The sequence below is a fragment of the Bos mutus genome, chromosome 29, assembly GCF_027580195.1.
Source record: "Bos mutus isolate GX-2022 chromosome 29, NWIPB_WYAK_1.1, whole genome shotgun sequence".
In the NCBI taxonomy this organism is placed as follows: Eukaryota; Metazoa; Chordata; class Mammalia; order Artiodactyla; family Bovidae; genus Bos; species Bos mutus.
Window position 1 is genome coordinate 25987911 of NC_091645.1, and position 19663 is coordinate 26007573.

General features: G+C 38.3%; 1 protein-coding gene across 1 annotated transcript; it reads left to right on the top strand.

Annotated features, from left to right (window-relative positions):
- The first annotated feature begins 8197 nt into the window (after positions 1-8197).
- Positions 8198-9133, top strand: LOC102288123 (olfactory receptor 10G4-like). Its single transcript, XM_070365192.1, has one exon. The coding sequence runs from the start codon at positions 8198-8200 to the stop codon at positions 9131-9133; it is 936 nt and encodes a 311-aa protein (XP_070221293.1).
- The last annotated feature ends 10530 nt before the right edge of the window (positions 9134-19663 follow it).

Here is a 19663-nt window from a genome sequence, read left to right on the forward strand (position 1 = left end):
TTCCCACTTATTCAACATTTGCCTCTTATGTGCTATGATTGTCCCAGCAAAATGTATGCTGAAGCTCAGAGGGTCTGCCCATAATCCTTCCTTATACCCTTCTTTTAAAACTGAAAGAATAGTAAGAGAGATAAATAGAGAAAGATGAGACAGATGGGACAACATGAAAAAGCTCTGGAAAATAAAGTACAATAATGGATAATTGAAATACTTCACTAAAATTTTTTTACAATATCAAATATTAATTGGAACAGCATTATTTGTAAATATTTCATTATGTCATTACTATGCCCTAAGAGTTACAAGTGCTGTTCTCAAAACAGGAAAATAAAAAGAGTAAAATAATTCACAACTGGTATTGCACTTAAGGAATGATGCTGTTGTTCAGTCACTCAGTCATGTCTGTCTCTATTTGACCACATGGACTGCAGCACACCAGGCCTCCCTGTTCTTCACCATCTCCCAGAGCCCGCTCAAATTCATGTCCATTGAGTTGGTGATGCCATCCAACCATCTCGTCCTCTGTTATTCCCTTCTCTTCCTGCCTTCAATTTTTCTTAGTATCATGGTTTTCTCCAGTGAGTCAGTTCTTTGCATCAGGTGGCCAAAGTATTGGAGCTTCAGCTTCAGCATCAGTCCTTCCAATGAATATTCAGGGCTGATTTCCTTTAGGATTGACTGGCTTGATCTCCTTGCAGTCCAAGGGATTCTCAAGAGTCTCCTCCAACACCACAGTTCAAAAGCATCAATTCTTCAGTGCTCAGCTTTCTTTATAGTCCAACTCTTAAATCCATACCTGACTACTGGAAAAACCATAGCCTTGACTAGACAGACCTTTGTTGACAAAGTAATATCTCTGCTTTTTAATATGCTGTCTAGGTTGCTCACAGATTTTCTTCCAAGGAGCAAGCATCTTTTAATTTCACAGCTGCAGTCACCATCTGCAGTGATTTTGGAGCCCACTGTCACTGTTTCCATTGCTTCCCCATCTATTTGCCATGAAGTGATGTGACGAGATGCCATGATCTTAGTTTTTTGAATGTTGAGTTTTAAGCCAACTTTTTCACTCTCCTCTTTCACCTTCATCAAGAAGCTCTTTAGTTCCTCTTTGCTTTCTGCTGTAAGGGTGGTGTCATCTGCATATCTGAGGTTATTGATATTTCTCCTGCTGCTGCTGCTGCTGCTGCTGGTAAGCCGCTTCAGTTGTGTCCGACTCTGTGTGACTCCAGAGATGGTAGCCCGCCAGGTTTCCCCGTCCCTGGGATTCTCCAGGCAAGAACACTGGAGTGGCTTGCCATTTCCTTCTCCAATGCATGAAAGTGAAAAGTGAAAGTGAAGTTGCTCAGTCATGTCTGACTCCTAGCGACCCCATGGACTGCAGCCTACCAGGCTCCTCCGTCCATGGGATTTTCCAGGCAAGAGTACTGGAGTGGGTTGCCATTGCCTAGCAATCTGGATTCTAGTTTGGGCTTCACGCAGTCTGGCATTTCTCATGATATACTCTGCATATAAGTTAAATAAGCAGAGTGACAATGTACAGCCTTGATGAACTCTTTTCCCAATTTTGAACCAGTCCATTTTTTCATGTCCAGTCCTAACTGTTGCTTCTTGACCTGCATTCAGGTTTCTCAGGAATGATGAAAGCTGGGTGAAACTTTCAACACACTGTGCTGTATTTTGATGTATTCTCTTGAGACTCTCCGGAGAAGGCAATGGCAACCCACTCTGGTACTCTTGCCTGGAAAATCCCATGGATGGAGGAGCCTGGTAGGCTGCAGTCCATGGGATTGCTATGAGTTGGACACAACTAGCGACTTCACTCGGAGAAGGCAATGGCACTCCACTCCAGTACTCTTGCCTGGAAAATCCCATGGATGGAGGAGCCTGGTAGGCTGCAGTCCATGGGGTCGCTAGAGTTGCACACGACTGAGTGACTTCACTTTCACTTTTCACTTTCATGCACTGGAGAAGGAAATGGTAACCCACTCCAGTGTTCTTGCCTGGAGAATCCCAGGGACGGGGAGGCTTGGTGGACTGCCCTCTATGGGTCACACAGAGTCGGACATGACTGAAGCGACTTAGCAGCAGCAGCAGCAGCGACTTCACTTTCACTTTTAACTTTCATGCATTGGAGAAGGAAATGGCAACCCACTCCAGCGTTCTTGCCTGGAGAATCCCAGGGGCGGGGAAGCCTGAGTCGGACATGACTGAAGCAACTTAGTAGCAGCAGCAGCTTGAGACTCTCCTTGAAGCTTGAGACTCTCCTTGAAATAACTGAAATAACTTCTGTGGAGCCCTGAACTTATCCTCGGAGACATTATTATGGTGTTGTTCCTCTGTTAACCTGATATTTAAAAATAGTTTGTAATAACATGATGTGTATTATTGATTCCTTGAAGCCGTATTCTCTGAGTTTATTAGTACTTGAAAAGGATCCTAAATTATAAGAAGTAAATAGTTAACATAGAATCTGGCTCAACTCCATAATGAATAGGGATGACTTAGAGTGGAAAAGCTGGCTTAAAACTCAACATTCAAGACACTAAGATCATGGCATCTGGTCCCATCACTTCATGGCAAATAAAAGGGGAAAAAGTGAGATGACCATTTATGGGTTCTGGGCAATTTTATGTTTAGAATAAACAGTTGTGAGTTTATCTGTATCACTGATAAGGGTAACTGAGTCCTTCTTTCCTTTTAGGCATAAATACTAGCTCCAAAAAGTCATAAACTCTCAGGAGTGTTCAGATAACAAACACATAGGGAAATATGTAGGTAATTATTAAAAATCTTTCATTTGTCCCTTTCTGTTGTTTTTCTGTTCATCTCGGAAGCCTGAACACCCAAGAGTAATCCTATTCCCCGAGAAAGCAAATCAAGTTACATTCCACCTTTCTACCTACATGAGTTTCCATTAGCCCTTAAGTTAATTGGGTCCTTGAACAGAAATGAACCACTCTTTCTCAACAAGCAATCACAGATACATCAGCTCTTTGAGAAGTAACTTGTGAATAAGTGCTTCGACATAGCATGCTGAGTGTTCAACATTCTTCAGGGTAAAGCATAAACACAAATGAATTTTATATTGAAATAATCATGCAGTGAAGGTGAGTTCTTAGAAAGGTAACTTTCTCCCATTTCCACTTGCTTTCCCTCTTAAGCTTTCATTGACAGATAAGATATTGTTATCTAACATTGTTAGATAAGACATTGATAACCACTCGTGGTTATCAAGTCTTGACTGTCTCTCTTTCACTCTGTTTCTATTCTTTATCTTTCTCTCTGTATGTGTAACACACACACAAATTGCACACACACACACACACACATATATACACATATATGTATATACACGCAACATATACATATCTTTATATGTATGATTAGTAATAGGGACCTAGGAAAAGGGACAAAGTTGCTACAGCATAAACAGAAAAGTCAAACTCTGTTATCTCTCACTGATAACACCAGCTTTAGGTCTCAGGCTGCCTTGCAATTCACCTGATGAAAAATTTCATACTTTATCTGATCTATGTGATTTATCCTGGGATCCCACTGGTACAGTAGAAATTTTAGAGATACGTTTGTTTCATTTTTTGGTTCTGATACCCACATAGGATATTAGAGTAATTGTCACTGCTATTTACTCTTTCATTTGAAGAATATAGCTTTAATTTAGCTTAAGCCAGATTGTCTGGAGATAGTATCTATTCTGTGTGGGCTTTATTAAGAGAAGAGAGCCTCATTTCTCTCACATTGGTGAATCTTTCCTTGAAAAATAGCAACAGTCTTGAATTCAACAATATTTTGGATTAAACTAAAAACATCATTTCTGCCTCACTTTCCACTGTACACAGTTCCAGCTTTTCTTGATATTCAGTTCAGTTCAGATCAGTCTCTGAGTTGTGTCTGACTCTTCGCGACCCACGTACTGCAGCATGCCAGGCTTCCCTGTCCATCACCAAACCCCGAAGCTTGCTCAACCTCATGTCCATTGAGTTGGTGATGCCATACAACCATTTTATCCTCTGTCATCCCTTTCTCCTCCTGCCTTCAATCTTTCCCAGGATCAGGGTCTTTTCCATTGAGTCACTTCTTCACATCAGAGTATTGGAGTTTCAGCTTCAGAATCAGTCCTTTCAATGAATATTCAGGGCTGCTTTCCTTTAGGATGGACTAGTGGGATCTCCTTGCAGTCCAAGGGACTCTCAAGAGTCTTCTCCAACACTACAATTCAAAAGCATCAATTCTTCGACACTCAACTTTCTTTTTAGTTCAACTCTCACATCCATACATGACTACTGGGAAAACCATAGCTTTAATTAGATGGACCTTTGTTGGCAAAGTAATGTCTCTGTTTTTTAATAGCTTTTCTTCCAAGGAGCAAGTGTCTTTTAATTTCACAGCTGCAGTCAGCATCTGCAGTGATTTTGGAGCCCAAGAAAATAGTCTGTCACTGTTTCCATTGCTTCCCCATCTATTTGCCATGAAGTGATGGGACAGGATGTCATGATCTTAATTTTTGAATGTTGAGTTTTAAGCTAACTTTTTCATTCTCTGCATTCACTTCTATCAAGTGGCTCTTTAGTTCTTCTGCACTTTCTGCCATAAGGGTGGTGTCATCTTTGTATCTGAGGTTATTGATATTTTTCTCAGCAATCTTGATTTCAGCTTGTGCTTTGTCCAGCCTATCATTTCAGATGATATATTCTGCATGTAAGTTAAATAATAAGGTTGAAACTATGATGTACTCCTTTCCCTATTTGGAACCAGTCTGTTGTTCCATGTTCAGTTCTAACAGTTGCTTCTTGACCTGCATACAGATTTCTCAGGAAGCAGGTTAGGTGGTCTGGTATTCCCATCTCTTTCAGAATTTTCCATAGTTTATTGTGATCCACACAATCAAAGGCTTTGGCATGGTCAATAAAGCAGAAGTAGAAGTTTTTCTGGAACTCTCTTGCTTTTTCGATGACCCAACGGAAGTTGGTAATTTGATCTCTGGTTCCTTTGCCTTTTCTAAATTCAGCTTGAACATCTGGAAGTTCACGGTTTACGTACTGCTGAAGCTTGGCTTGGAGAATTTTGAGCATTACTTTGCTTGCATGTGAGATGAGTGCAATTGTGTGGTAGTTTGAGCATTCTTTGGCATTGCCTTTCTTTGGGATTGGAATGAAAACTGACCTTTTCCAGTCCTGTGGCCACTGCTGAGTTTTCCAAATTTGCTAGCATATTGAGTGCAGCACTTTCACAGCATCATCTTTCAGGATTTGAAACAGCTCAACTGGAATTCCATCACCTCCTCTAGCTTTGTTCGTAATGATGCTTCCTAAGGCCCACTTGACTTCACTTTCTAGGATGTCTGGCTCTAGGTCAGTGATCACACCATCGTGATTATCTTGGTCGTGAAGATCTTTTTTGTACAGTTCTTCTGTGTATTCTTGCCACCTCTCCTCAATATCTTCTGCTTCTGTTAGGTCCATACCATTTCTGTCCTTTATCGAGCCCATCTTTGCATGAAATGTTCCCTTGGTATCTCTAATTTTCTTGAAGAGATCTGTAGTCTTTCTCATCCTATTGTTTTCCTCTATTTTTTTGCATTGATCACCAAGGAAGGCTTTCTTATGTCTCCATGCTATTCTTTGGAACTCTGCATTTAAATGGGCAATGGCACCCCACTCCAGTACTCTTGCCTGGAAAATCCCATGGGTGGAGGAGCCTGGTAGGCTGCAGTCCATGGGGTCGCTAAGAGTCAGACACGACTGAGCGACTTCACTTTCACTTTTCACTTTCATGCATTGGAGGAGGAAATGGCAACCCACTCCAGTGTTCTTGCCTGGAGAATCCCAGGGATGGCAGGGCCTGGTGGGCTGCCGTCTATGGGGTCGCACAGAGTCGGACACGACTGAAGTGACTTAGTAGCAGCAGCAGCAGCATCTTTCCTTTTCTCCTTTGCCTTTAGCTTCTCTTCTTTTCTCAACTATTCGTAAGGCCTCCTCAGACAACAATTTTGCCTCTCTGTGTTTCTTTTTCTTGGGAATGGTCATGATCACTGCTTCCTGTACAATGTCAGGAACCTCCATCCGTAGTTCTTCAGGTGCTCTGTCTATCAGATCTAATCCCTTGAATCTATTTGTCACTTCCACTGTATAATTGTAAGGGATTTGATTTAGGTCATACCTGAATTGTCTAGTGGTTTTCCATACTTCCTTCAATTTAAAATTCTGAATTCTGCAATAAGAAGTTCATGATCTGAGCCACAGTCAGCTCCCCATCTTGTTTTTGCTGATTATATAGCACTTCTTCATCTTTGGCTGCAAAGAATGTAATCAATGTGATTTCCTTATTGAGCATCTGGTGATGTCCATGTGTAGAGTCTTCTTTTGTGTTGTTGGAAGAGGGTGTTTGCTATGACCAATGCGTTCCCTTGGCAAAACTCTGTTAGCTGTTTCCCTGCTTCATTTTGTACTCCAAGGCCAAATTTGCCTGTTACTCCAGGAATCTCTTGACTTCCTACTTTTGCGTGCCAGTCTCCTATAATGAATAGGACATCTTTATTGGGTGTTAGTTCTAGAAGGTCTTGTAGGTTTTGATAGAACTGTTCAAATTCAGCTTCTTCAGAATTAATATTGAATGGTTTGCCTTGGAAATGAACAGAGATCATTCTGTCATTTTTGAGACTGTACCCACGTACTGCATTTCAGATTCTTTTGTTGACTGTGATGTCTACTTCATTTCTTCTAAAGGATTCTTGCCCACAGTAGTAGATATAATGGTCATCTGAGTTAAATTTGCTGATTCCAGTCCATTTTAGTTCACTGATTCCTAAAATGTTGATGTTCACTCTTGCCATCTCCTGTTAGACCACTTCCAATTTGCCTTCATTCATGGACCTAAGATTCCAGGTTCCTATGCAATATTTTTCTTTACAGCATCAGACTTTACTTGCATCACCAGTCACATCCACAACTGGGTGTTGTTCTCATTTTGGCTCCTTCTCTTCTTTCTTTCTTGTGTTATTTGTCCAATATTTCTTGATATTAAGTTAACATAGATCCTTTTCTTTTGTTCTTCCTTGTTACAGGTAGTTGGTTTTACACAAGAATCATATGCTTCATAGAGTTAATTGTCTTCTCTTTTGAGGTCATTTCATGGATTTATGAGTATAAGGAATGGAAGATTGGGGGAGAATATCATCTCTAACAAAGCTGATAAGAGAAAATATTATGTTTAAACCTTTAGGATAGAAATATGTATGTGAGAAACCAGCCGCTTCCCACTGGATTGTGGTTGGGAGAACACGTATGAAGTTTATATTTTCAGTGCCTTATCAATGACTGCGTAAAAGAAGACAAGTTTGAGGCTAGCAGTGTTGTGATTGTTGATATTTTCTGGATCACATGAGAGGTTGTCAGGATTCTGTATGAAGTTTATAGTTTCTTAACCTGCTCTAAGATTATTTCCTATGTAAACAATTAGTGGTGGTTAGTGAGACACCAGTACCAATACCAGTGATGAAATTTTCCTCACAATTGTAGCTTTGAAATTGAGAAGTCTCTATAGCACAATGAGAATTTATTTTCTCTCTCTACTCCCTCTCTGTCTCTGTCTTTCTCTCCCTCCATAGCTATAGCTATACATTTAAAAAGCAAGGCAACAGCTTCATATAATTTGGTATCATTTAATGAATACCTGTGAATGTCATTACTTTACTAAGTAGTTGTCATTTATTATCTTACTTCACTCTGACATTGTCACTGAGGCAGGCGATCCTGAACTTCAGATGAGATGAGAGACCAACCTGAAACTTTGATTTCAACATTGTGAGACCTGGAGCATACAACAAGCTAACATGATCCAGAGAAAGTATAAAATAGAAAATTTGACTTGTTTTATGGTGCTAAGTTAGTGTTCATGATATATCAATAGAAATCTGTTGGTTTTCTCCCTTTTTCACATCTATCTGTGTGTGCCTGTGTGTGTGTGTGGGTGTGGGTGTGTGTGACAGAGAGAGAGAGAGAAAGCAAGAGGGATATAAGAGACAGAAGATGAAATCATTCTATCTCCTTTTTCAAGGGAGGTTTGTGGTAAGCAAAATTGAGTATGACTTGTATAATGTAGTTCTCAGTTCTCAATAAAATGTTGGATGCTCTTGATGTTTCCATAGAGAGAGAGAGAGAGAGACCAAAAGTGTGGAGAAATGACAAACATGAGCCTAGTGACAACGTTCATCCTCACAGGCCTTCCCCATTCACCAGAGCTGGACACGCTCCTCTTTGGAATCTTCCTGGTGATCTATGCCCTCACTGTGGTGGGGAACCTTCTCATCTTGCTGGTGATCACAGTGGATCCCCACCTGCACACCCCCATGTACTACTTCCTGAGCAACCTGTCCTTCATTGACATGTGGTTCTCCACGGTCACTGTGCCCAAAATGCTGATGACCCTGGTGTCCCCAGAAGGCAGTCCTATCTCCTTTCCCGGCTGTGTGGCCCAGCTCTACTCCTTCCACTTCCTGGGCAGCACCGAGTGCTTCCTCTACACCGTCATGTCCTATGACCGCTTCCTGGCCGTCAGTTACCCGCTCAGGTATGCCAGTGTGATGAGTGGGAGGACGTGTGCCCTCCTGGCCACAACCACGTGGCTCAGTGGCTCTCTGCACTCTGCTGTCCAGACCACACTGACGTTCCATTTGCCCTTCTGTGGACCCAACCAGATCCAGCATTACTTCTGCGATGCACCACCCATCCTCAAACTGACCTGTGCAGACACCTCTGCCAACGAGGTGGTGATCTTTGTCAACATTGGGGTGGTGGCCTTGGGCTGTTTTTTCCTGATAGTGCTGTCCTACATATCCATCATCCATTCCATCCTGAAGATCCGCACCTCAGAAGGGAGATGGAGAGCCTTCCAGACCTGTGCCTCCCACTGCACTGTGGTCCTTTGCTTCTTTGGTCCTGGTGTTTTCATTTACCTGAGACCAGGCTCCAAGGAGGCTATGGACAGGATTGTGGCTGTTTTCTACACTGTGATGACGCCCCTTCTGAACCCTGTGGTCTATACCCTGAGGAACAAGGAAGTAAAGAAAGCTCTGTTGACACTTAAAGATAAAGTAGCATATTCACAGAGCAAATAATCTCTGTAATGAAGATACACTCATTTAACAGAGTTAGTAATATAATTTAGTGATCAATAAGAAATGTATTACAGTTATATTTCTTGGTGTTTAACTTTATCCAAACCTGCTACTCAGGAATATTTGTTTAATGAATGTTTCTGAGGAATTTTATTATAAAAACTATATTATATTTTTAAACATGATTTTCCAGTTTATTAATTTAGTAAAAGAAAAACATATTTTTTCTCTTTTAAAAAATTTTTTTAAAATTTAAATTTATTTATTTTAATTGGAGGTTAATTACTTTACAATATGTCAGCAGATGAATGGATAAGAAAGCTGTGGTACATATACACAATGAAGTATTACTCAGCCATTAAAATAATACATTTGAATCAGTTCTAATGAGGTGGATGAAACTGGAGCTTATTATACAGAGTGAAGTAAGCCAGAAAGAAAAACACCAATACAGTATACTAACGCATATATATGGAATTTAGAAAGAAGGTTAACAATAACCCTGTATGCGAGACAGCAAAAGAGACACAGATGTATAGAACAGTCTTTTGAAAACATATATTTTCTTAAACTGCATAGCTCCTTATAATATAATTTGGTTTAATCTCTTTTTTTTAATTGAAGAATTACAATTTTTGTTTTAGGGTATAGTTGATCTAAAATGTGTTAGTTTCAGGTGTACAGCATAGTGATTCAGTTATACATATGCATGTATTCATTCTTTTTCAGATTCTTTTCCCACTTAGGTTATTAAAGAATATGGAATAGAGTTCCCTGGGCTATATAGTAGGTCCTTGTTGGTTATCTATTTCATATATAGTAGTGTGTGTGTGTGTATGTGTGTGTGTTTGTGCTAAACCCAGGGTCTTCCCGCTCCCCCTTCTTCCCCACCATGTTTCTCCTTGGTAACCATACGTTTGTTTTTGAAATCTGAGTCTGTTTCTGTTTTGTAAATAAGTACTTTTATATCATTTTAGAAATTAGATTTTACAAGTGAGTCATATCATTTGATATTTATCTTTCTTTGACTTACTTCACTTAGTATGAGAATCTCTGGTCCCATCCATGTTGTTACAAATGGCATTATTTCACTTTTCTTAATGGTTGAGTAATATTCCATTGTATTATGTACCACATCATCTTATTAAAAAATTAATTAATTTTTTAAATGGAAGGATAATTGCTTTACAGAATTTTGTTTTCTGTCAAACATCAATAAGACTCAGCCATAGGTACACCCATGTCCCCTCCCTCTCAAACCTCCCTCCCATCTCCCTCCCCATCTCACCCTTCTAGATTGTCTCAGAGGCCCTGTTTGAGTTCTCTGAGTGACATTTGGGTTACTTCCATGTCTTGGCTGTTGTAAATTGTGTTACAGCAAATATTTGTGTGCATGTATCTTTTCAAATTAGGGTTTTCTCCAGATATAGGCCCAGGAATGAGATTGCTGGATCATATGGTAGCTCTATTTTTAGTTTCTTAAGGAACCTACATAACTGTTCTCCATACTGGCTGCACAAATTTTCATTCACACCAACCGTGTAGGGGTTACATTTTCTTTATACCCTCTCCAGCATTTGTTGTTTGTAGATTTTTTGATGATGGTCATTCTGACTGGTGTGAGGTGATATCTCAATGTAGATATGTTTTGATTTGTATTTCTCTAATTATTAGTGATATTGAGCATCTTTGCATGTACTTTGTGGCCATCTGTATGTCTTCTTTGGAGGAATGTGTATTTAGATCTTCTGCCCACTTTTTGATTGAGTTGTTTGGGCTTTTTTTTTTTTGACATAGAGGTGCATGAGCTGTTTGCATATTTTGGAGATTAAACCCTTTTCAACTGCTTCATTTACACACTTCCCCCCCCCATTCTGGGGGTTGTATTTTCTTTTTGTTTATGGATAACTTTGCTGTGCAAAATCTTCTAAGTTTAATTAGGTCCCTTTTTTATTCTTCATTATTTTAGCAGGTGGATCAAAAAAGATCTTGCTGTAATTTATGTCAAAGTGTCTTCTGACTACTTTTTCCTCTATTGTTTCATAGTATTACTCTTATTAAAAATTCACAGTTATGTTTTAGATAAATTAAAAATAAGAAAAATAATATTTTACTAATATTTGTTCTTCTCTGATGCTTTTTAAAAATGTCAATTCAAGCATCTGACCTAGATTATTTTTCTTTTGCCTAAAGAACTACTTTTAATATTTTTTGCAAGGCAGGCCTCGGGTAACAGATTCTTTCAGATTTTGTTTATCTGAAATGTCATAATTTTACCTCAATTTGAAGGATAACATTATTGGATTTAAAATTCTAAGCTGGTGATTTTTGTATTTCAACACTTTAAATTTTTTACTCCACTCTTTTTTGATTGCCCAGTTTCCAATGAGAGTTCCTCTGTAATTCTTTTTTTTTTTTTTCCCATTCAGATTCTTTTTTTTTAATATAAATTTATTTATTTTAATTGGAGGCTAATTACTTTACAATATTATATTGGTTTTGCTCTGTTCCTTGTAGGTAAAATATCCTTTGTTCTTGGTTTCTTTCAAGATTTTCTTTTTGTTGTTATTTTGTTTTATTGGCATATACTTGATGTACTATGTTATTTTCAGGTGTGCAACATAGTAATTTAATATTTAGTTACATTAAGAACTGATCACCATGGTAAATGTGGTAACTATCTGTCTCCATGCAATGTTATTATAATATTATTGACCATTTTCCTGATGCTGTATATTTCCATGACTTTTTTATTTTGCAACTGGACATTTGTATTTCCTAATTCCCTTCACCTATTTCTCTCTTCCCCCAACACCATCCCCTTTGGCAACTACCCACTTGTTCTCTGTATTTGTGAGTCTGGTTTTGTTTTATCTGTTTTTAGAGATCACAAGTTGGTGAGATCATACAGTATCTGCCTTTCTCTTTCTGACTCATTTCACCTAGATCCATTTATATCATAAGTGGAAAACTTTATTTTATTTTTTTATGGCTGAGCAATATTCTGTTGTGACATATATATATGTTTCCCAGGTGGCTCTAGTGGTAAAGAACTTGCCTGCCAGTGCAGGAGACATAAGAGATGTAAGTTCAATTCCTGGGTCAGGATGATCCCCTAGAGGAAGGCATGGCAACCCACTCCAGTATTCTTGCCTGGAAAATCCCATGGACAGAGAAGCCTGGTGGGCTACAGTCCATGGATTTGTAAAGAGTCAGGCATGACTGAAGCAATTTAGCACACATACACACCAATATTTATCCATTCATCTGTCAATGGACACTTTGTCACAATCTTTTTCATATTTAAAAATTCTTAAGTTTCATGTTTTACATTAATATCTACAACTCATTCTGTGACAGTTTTTGTTAATGTGAGGTACAGATTGAGTCTCTATTTTGTTTGTGTGTTTGTTTTTGATATGAATATCTAAGTATTCCTATCGCATTGCAAAGCCCATCATTTCTTCATTAAATTGCTTTTGTATTTTTGTCAAAATTATTGTTCTGATAAATGCAGATCGATTTCTGGACTCTGTACCTCATATCACTGAGCTGTGTATTCCTTGGATTATTTCTTTTTTTACTGTTGAGTGGAGGTGGTTTACGTATTTTGGATACTAGGTCTTTATCAAATAGATGATTTGCACATTTCTCTCATTCTGCGTGCTGTTCTCTTACCTTCTCCATGTCTTTTGGAGGCACTCCTTATATTGAGCAGTGGAAACCTGCTGTGAAGAACCTGGCACTTTCTAACAAATAAGGAAACCCTCTGGATTAAGTATAGAATTTCATTGACTTTTTCTTTAATTTTATCCAAAACTTAACCATAGTTTTGATAGTTGTATTTTTATTACAATGTTCCAGTGTATTTTTATTACAATGTTTCAGTAGCCCATTGGGTAGCTAAAGATCACTGAAAATGTTTAAGTTAGAAAGGGGCAGATGTATGCTTTCAGAACATATTCTTCAGCTATCTATAATGGCCAAATAAGAGGGAGTATATGGGAAAAGCTATAAGTATAACTGGCATCATTACATTTCAGCATATAGTTCAATAAAAACCTAAAAAACTTTGAACTTGCATGATGGCTGAGGGAAAAGGATGGAAGTCTGTGTGTCTGTTGACCCTAATGCTGAGCATGTGAGAAATGTGAGAAACATTTGGAAGGCTTTCACCAGAGAACAATGTAACTTACAGAGTTATTTATAAAGTGCCTACTGTGTACTCTGCAGTATTCACAGCACTACAAGAGAAGTGGCAAACAAGACAGAAGAAATGTTAGTCTTTATAGAGCTTACAGTGTATAGGGGACACAGGAGTTAAACGGAAAAGTGTCTGGTGAGTGTTATGATGGGGGACTTGAGGAAAGTTTTGAGAGCATATATGTCAACTGACATTGTTGATTATATACTACATGCAATGTACTGTTCTATTTTATGTGTTTTTTCCATTTAATCATCAAGACAACCCAATGAAGGAGATGCTATTATTATCATCACTGTTTTAGAAATTATAAACCTGAGGCATGGAGAGTTTAAGTGCCACGTCCAAGTTAGTAAGCATGGGATAGGACTGAAACTCATACCCTCTAATTAAATAGGCTCCACTCTTTCCTGTGATGAGAAGGACTTGATGACCTCGGTTAATGAAATAATACATTTAAGGACCCAGTTGGAAAGTATTGATTAGAATCAGGGTGCATGCAGTCACAGGAGAAGGGTTTCTGTGTGTTTATTTACAATATTTTTATTGGTAACCTTCTCATTCTATTTCTTTCTCACCATGGGGAAGGGAATTTGAGTTTTCTTTCAAGTATTTTTCAATTTTTAAAAGTATGTCCTCTTTATTTCATACCACTTTCACAATTTCCTTTTCCTATTCCTAGTTAAGAATAGCATTAAGAAATATATTCATTTCTCTTTTTAATTGTTGTTATGAGCTTTGGCTTTTTTTTTTTTTTTCCTACTTGGAAAAGATGAATGATTCTGCTAATGACGAATAAAGTAACACTAATGGGAATTTAAAGTCTGTTTAAGTGTGTACTTTTCTTATAGCCTTCATTGTACAGAAATCCTCAATTTTCAGTGAGAGTTGTTCTGTATGTAGGTGTATTTTTGATGTGTTTGTAGGGGTTGTGAGCTCCAAGTCATTGTACTCTGTCATCATGATTTCTCTTCCTGACCTTTATGTGTTTTTAAAACTTGAAAGCCTATAAGTAAATAAGTGCCCAAGATATTAATTAAGAATAAATACACACACGTGCATGCTAAGTGGCTTCAGTTGTGTCCAACTCTTTGAGACCCTATGAACTGTAGCCCACCAGGCTCTTCTGTCCATGGGATTCTCCAGGCAAGGATACTGGAGTGGGTTGCTATGCTCTCCTCCAGGAGATCTTCCTTACCCAGGGATGTAACCAGCTTCTCTTCTGTCTCCTGCATTATTAGCAGGTGGGTTCCTTACCACCAGTGCCAGCTGGGAAGCCCCAAGAATAAATACATATGTATCCCAATTTCTGTGTACTGTTAGGCCTTTTGATTGTTATCTGTTATGTTGTTGCTGTTTAGTCACTAAATCTGTTGTCTACTATGTGTGTGTGTGTGTGTGTGTGTGCGCACGCGCGCATGTTCAGTCGTGTTAATTTTTTTGCTACCCCATGGACTATAGCCTGCCAGGCTACTTCGTGTGTGGAATTTTCTAGGCAAGAATATTGGAGTGGGAAAGTGCCCTTCTCCAGGGGATCTTCCCAACACAGGGATCGAACCCATGTTTCTCACATCTCTTGCATTGGTAGGCCGATTCTTACCACTAGTGCCACCTGGGAAGCCATGCTGTTGTAGTTATTGTTCAAAACAGAGTCATAAAGAGATGTGAAAGGAGATGGGCAGGGTAAAGCTCAAGGTCTTACTCTCTGAAGACTAGGAAAGGTATACCTTGCTGATCCAGAGGGTCAAACTTGGAGAGAAAACTAGGAACCAGATTCTGATGTTTTAGTATCAACTTGGCTCTGTCCCCAGAATTAAGTCTGTGAGATTTAGACTAAAAAAATTTGTGGCTCAATTCCTACCTCTCCTACTCAACGTTGTGTAATCTTGGGAAAAATTACTCTCTCTGATGACCATGTCATCATTTATAAAATGGACTAAAAATAGCTACCCTGTGTGGATGTTGTAAGAAGTGAATAAAATAAGATTTTAAAAGACCTTTCCACAAGTGGACTCTCTTTAAATGTTAGTTCCATTTTCCCTTCCTTGGATTGGCTTGTTGAATCCTGAGAACCTGGAAAATCTTATTTAGATTCCATAGGAAACAATCCATTATTATGAAAAACATTCTGATATTCCTTATTTATTTTTTGGTAACTATATACCTATTATTTTCTTTTGTTTTGTTTCATTTTGGTTTGGTTTCTCACCATCTCTCTCACTATAGTTACAGTGAAAGTGTTAGTTGTTCAGTAGTGTTGAACTCTGCGACCCCATGGACTGTAGCCCATCAAGCTCCTCTGTCCATGGAACTCTCCAGGCAAGAATACTGGAGTGAGTAGCCATTCCCTTCTCCAAAGGATCTTCCCAATCCAGGAATCAAACCCAGATCTCCTGCATGGCAGATTCTTTACTGTCTGAGCCACCAGGGAAGCCCCACACTATAATTACTAGTTGATAAAAGAAATGAAATCAGACTGACTAAAATGAAAAAAACAAAACAATGAAAAAACTCAAATTAAGAAGAGAAGGGGTAAAAGAACTAAAAAAGATTCTAACAATGAATACAAGTCTATGTTCCATTCAATTTCAATACAAATAATTAAGTAGTATGTGCCAGGAAGTTTACAAGTGTTGTCTCATTTAATCTCCAGTGTCCCTATGAAATAACTCCAATTTATGAAGGACTATATTATGGTTCAGAGAAGAGCACTGGCTTGCTCAAGGACTTACAATTAACGAGAAACAGACTTGTTCTTCACACCAGAAACTTCCAAGGTGAATGATCTTTTCATTATGTTACAATTTCTTCTACAACCATAAAAAGTAAGGGAATAGGTAGAGACTCGAAAAATGACAGAGAAGGAAGTCAAATCTGTGAGGTCTATGAAGAACAAAAAGGGTTCTTGAAAGTCTACCCAGAGTAGAAAATTAGGGTGGCCATGGGGGATCCACAACTTCCTTGATTCCTAATTGCTTGAAGATCGTCTTGATTACCGTGTAGTCTTTTCTCAGTCATGAGCTCTCTCAACATCCAGCATTTGATTGCTCCCTGTGCTCAAGGGCTCCTGCTCCCTGAGTCCTGGGATGTATCATGGATGGGGCTCCAGAGGGAGTAAGAGATCATTTAAAACTCTACGAATGTAGGAGATCTTATTTCTGCTAACTCTGAAGAAATCACCCTAGATGATGGGCGAGCCATCAGACATATACTATCCTCTCTCTGTGTAATCCTGAATGGAAAAGACCATTTGGGGTCTACACTTGCTGCTGCTGCTGCTAAGTTGCTTCAGTCGTGTCCGACTCTGTGCGACCCCATAGACGGCAGCCCACCAGGCTCCCCCGTCCCTGGGATTCTCCAGGCAAGAACACTGGAGTGGGTTGCCATTTCCTTCTCCAATGCATGAAAGTGAAAAGTGAAAGTGAAGTCGCTCAGTCGTGTCTGACTCTTAGCGACCCCATGGACTGTGGCCCACCAGGCTCCTCCGTCCATGGGATTTTCCAGGCAAGAGTGCTGGAGTGGGGTGCCAACACTTAGGAAGCCCAAATCCATTTCCATTGCACCCAGGGAAGAGAGATGTTCAGAATGGTAAGTCCCACAAGTCTATAGAAGAGACTGAACTTAAAGGTAAGAAAAACAACATTTGTTTTCCTTAACTGAGCCATGTAACTGTCCAGAGCATTTTCCCATCTTCTTTAATTTTCACTTTTACTCCACTATGGACTCCTGACTAGCATTGTTGGAAGCAATCATGACTAAGAGCTTCCTTCCCATTTTGTGCAATGACTAGAGTCCTTTCCTCCATTCACCCCACAAAACAGCATGCAGAAATACATTCATCTATTATTTCTTTTGTTGTTCCTTAATCATTAATTCAGCATCTGTCACTTTTAAAGAACCACACACTTGCTTAAGAATAAAAATTAGTTGCATATTCTCCCTGACAATGGAGAAAATTCTAAGACATGGAGAAAATAATAATTTTCATGATAAATGGTATGCAAAAGACATTCTCCTGACCTCTTCCAAATCATATGATGAATGTATATATTTCTTATTAAATGGCTCCCTTTTCTTCTCCTTTTCCTAAAATGTAGTATTTCTCAAAGTTTGGTCTCTCATTCCTTCTTTGTCCATAATTTACCCTGTTTCTCCTGGTGACTTCGTTCAGGCTTAAGATACTAACTCTGATCCTCACACAGGTAACTCCTTCCCAAATTCTTTAGCATGGATATCTCTATAGAAAATACAATTATAACAAACCATATACAGCATCTTACTGTGTATCAAAATCTTTCCTGAGCATCATGACATTTAATCTTTACAGCAATTCTGGGAGGTAAATATTATCTCAGTTAATCAGAAAAAAGATATTCAGTGGGTACCCTCTATTTATCCAGCACAATTATAAGAATATACCATATCTTCAAGGGGCACAGTTATATCAGAACATGTCAAAAGAAAGATCTGTAGGACACACATGAGGGAAAGGAGACTATTCGATGGTTGAACACACATGTTCCTATTTTACCCCTCTTATTCTGCCTTAGTTATTAATAACACTTTCTTTGACTCTCAAAAGTGTCCTGCTTGGAATAATATATTTAACTGATTGGTTAAGGTTGAGCCTACTGGTGCAGGGAATACTTTCTGCTTATATAAAGATGAGAAATTGAGATTCCAAGATTATAAACAACTTGAGTACGTGGAGAGCATTATCTTACCATTTTCCAGGTTTTTTTAGAAGACATAATTATCAATCAATAACAATTAATAATATTACTTATAAAAGAAGATCAGAGAAGTTGACCAGGAATTATAATTAGAAATTCAAACCATTATAATTGGACATTTTAAAATATATTTTGCATCTCAAAAAAAGCAAATTATAACGGTAAAAAGTGTAAGTGAAAAAGACACCTCTCTTCTTTTTTAAAGTTAATTTATTGGAGTATAGTTGCTTTATAATATTGTGCTAGTTTCTACACTGCAGGAAAGTTAATTAGCTATACATATACATAAGTCTCCTCTTTTTTTTGAATTTATTTCCCATTTAGGTCACCAAGGAGCATTGAGTAGAGTTCCCTGTGCTATACAGTAGGTTTTCATTAGTTATCTATTTTATGCATAGTATTGTGGCATCTCTTCTTGAGAAATACAGGAGCTCAACCATTGTAGCAGACAGCTGACCACAGCACTCTCTACTGGCCCTTTCATGTTCTCGACAGAATGAGTTTTTCCTTTAAAATAAAACAAATTCTTAAAAACAAAACACAGAATGATGGCTACCAGGGTTAGGGGACAACAGGAAATGAGAAATTGCTGATGAATAGGTAGAAAGTTTCACAAATGCTGTAAAACATTATGTTCATAGTTAATATTATCTTGTATACTTAAAAATCTGTTTAGAGAGTAGATCTCATGTGAAGTTTTATTACCACAATAAAATTAAAATTAGAATTTAAAATAATCAGAAGACACAGAAAAGTCTGCAGAATTGAAATACTTTGGATTTCAAAATTTCAGTAGTTAGCAAACATCAAATGTTCCAAAAATTCATCTTTATATATGATAACTTCACTATCACTATCAAAACCTATCACCTACATAGTCTCTAAACATCTACTAATCTCTAAACAAACTAAACACCAGAATAATAATCAAATTTGTCACTGTTAATTTCTTTTCAGGCAAATAACCTTCAGTTCAGTTCAGTCACTCAGTTGTGTCTGACTCTTTGAGACTCCATGCTCAGACTAAGAAATATATCCAGTTAGAATGATATCATATACCCAAATCTTACTACTCTTTAAACTGTATCACAGTCCATTCTTCTCAACATAGATGTGGTGCCCAAATTGATCTTTGATGAATATTTAGGGTGTATGAACACATATTTGAGCAACTGTAGCTTTGTAATAGAGTCAGGAGGGTGAGGCTTCCACATGTTTTCAGATTGATCTTAAATTTGGGACATTTTTGTTGTTGTATAGTTGGTTGTGGACTTAATTCAAACTGTGCTCATCTGCTCAGTATTGATGCCTATGTTCTCATAGTACATCCAGTATTTTACTTTGCTAAAGCTTCATATTGCTTTGAATCCCTATTCATAAAAGAATGTGATATCTTGAGATACAAAGGCACACATCTGCTTTACTAGCCCCTAAATATTACTCCCAGAATTTCTGATTCTTAATTTCAACCTCATGTTTATGTCTAAACAAAGACCAGTGATGATGAATGTATCGGTATTGCATCTGTCACAATCAGCCTCCACAGTCATGGTTTCTGGTCTTTTGTCTCCCCTAGACCTTCCTCCCAGGAAC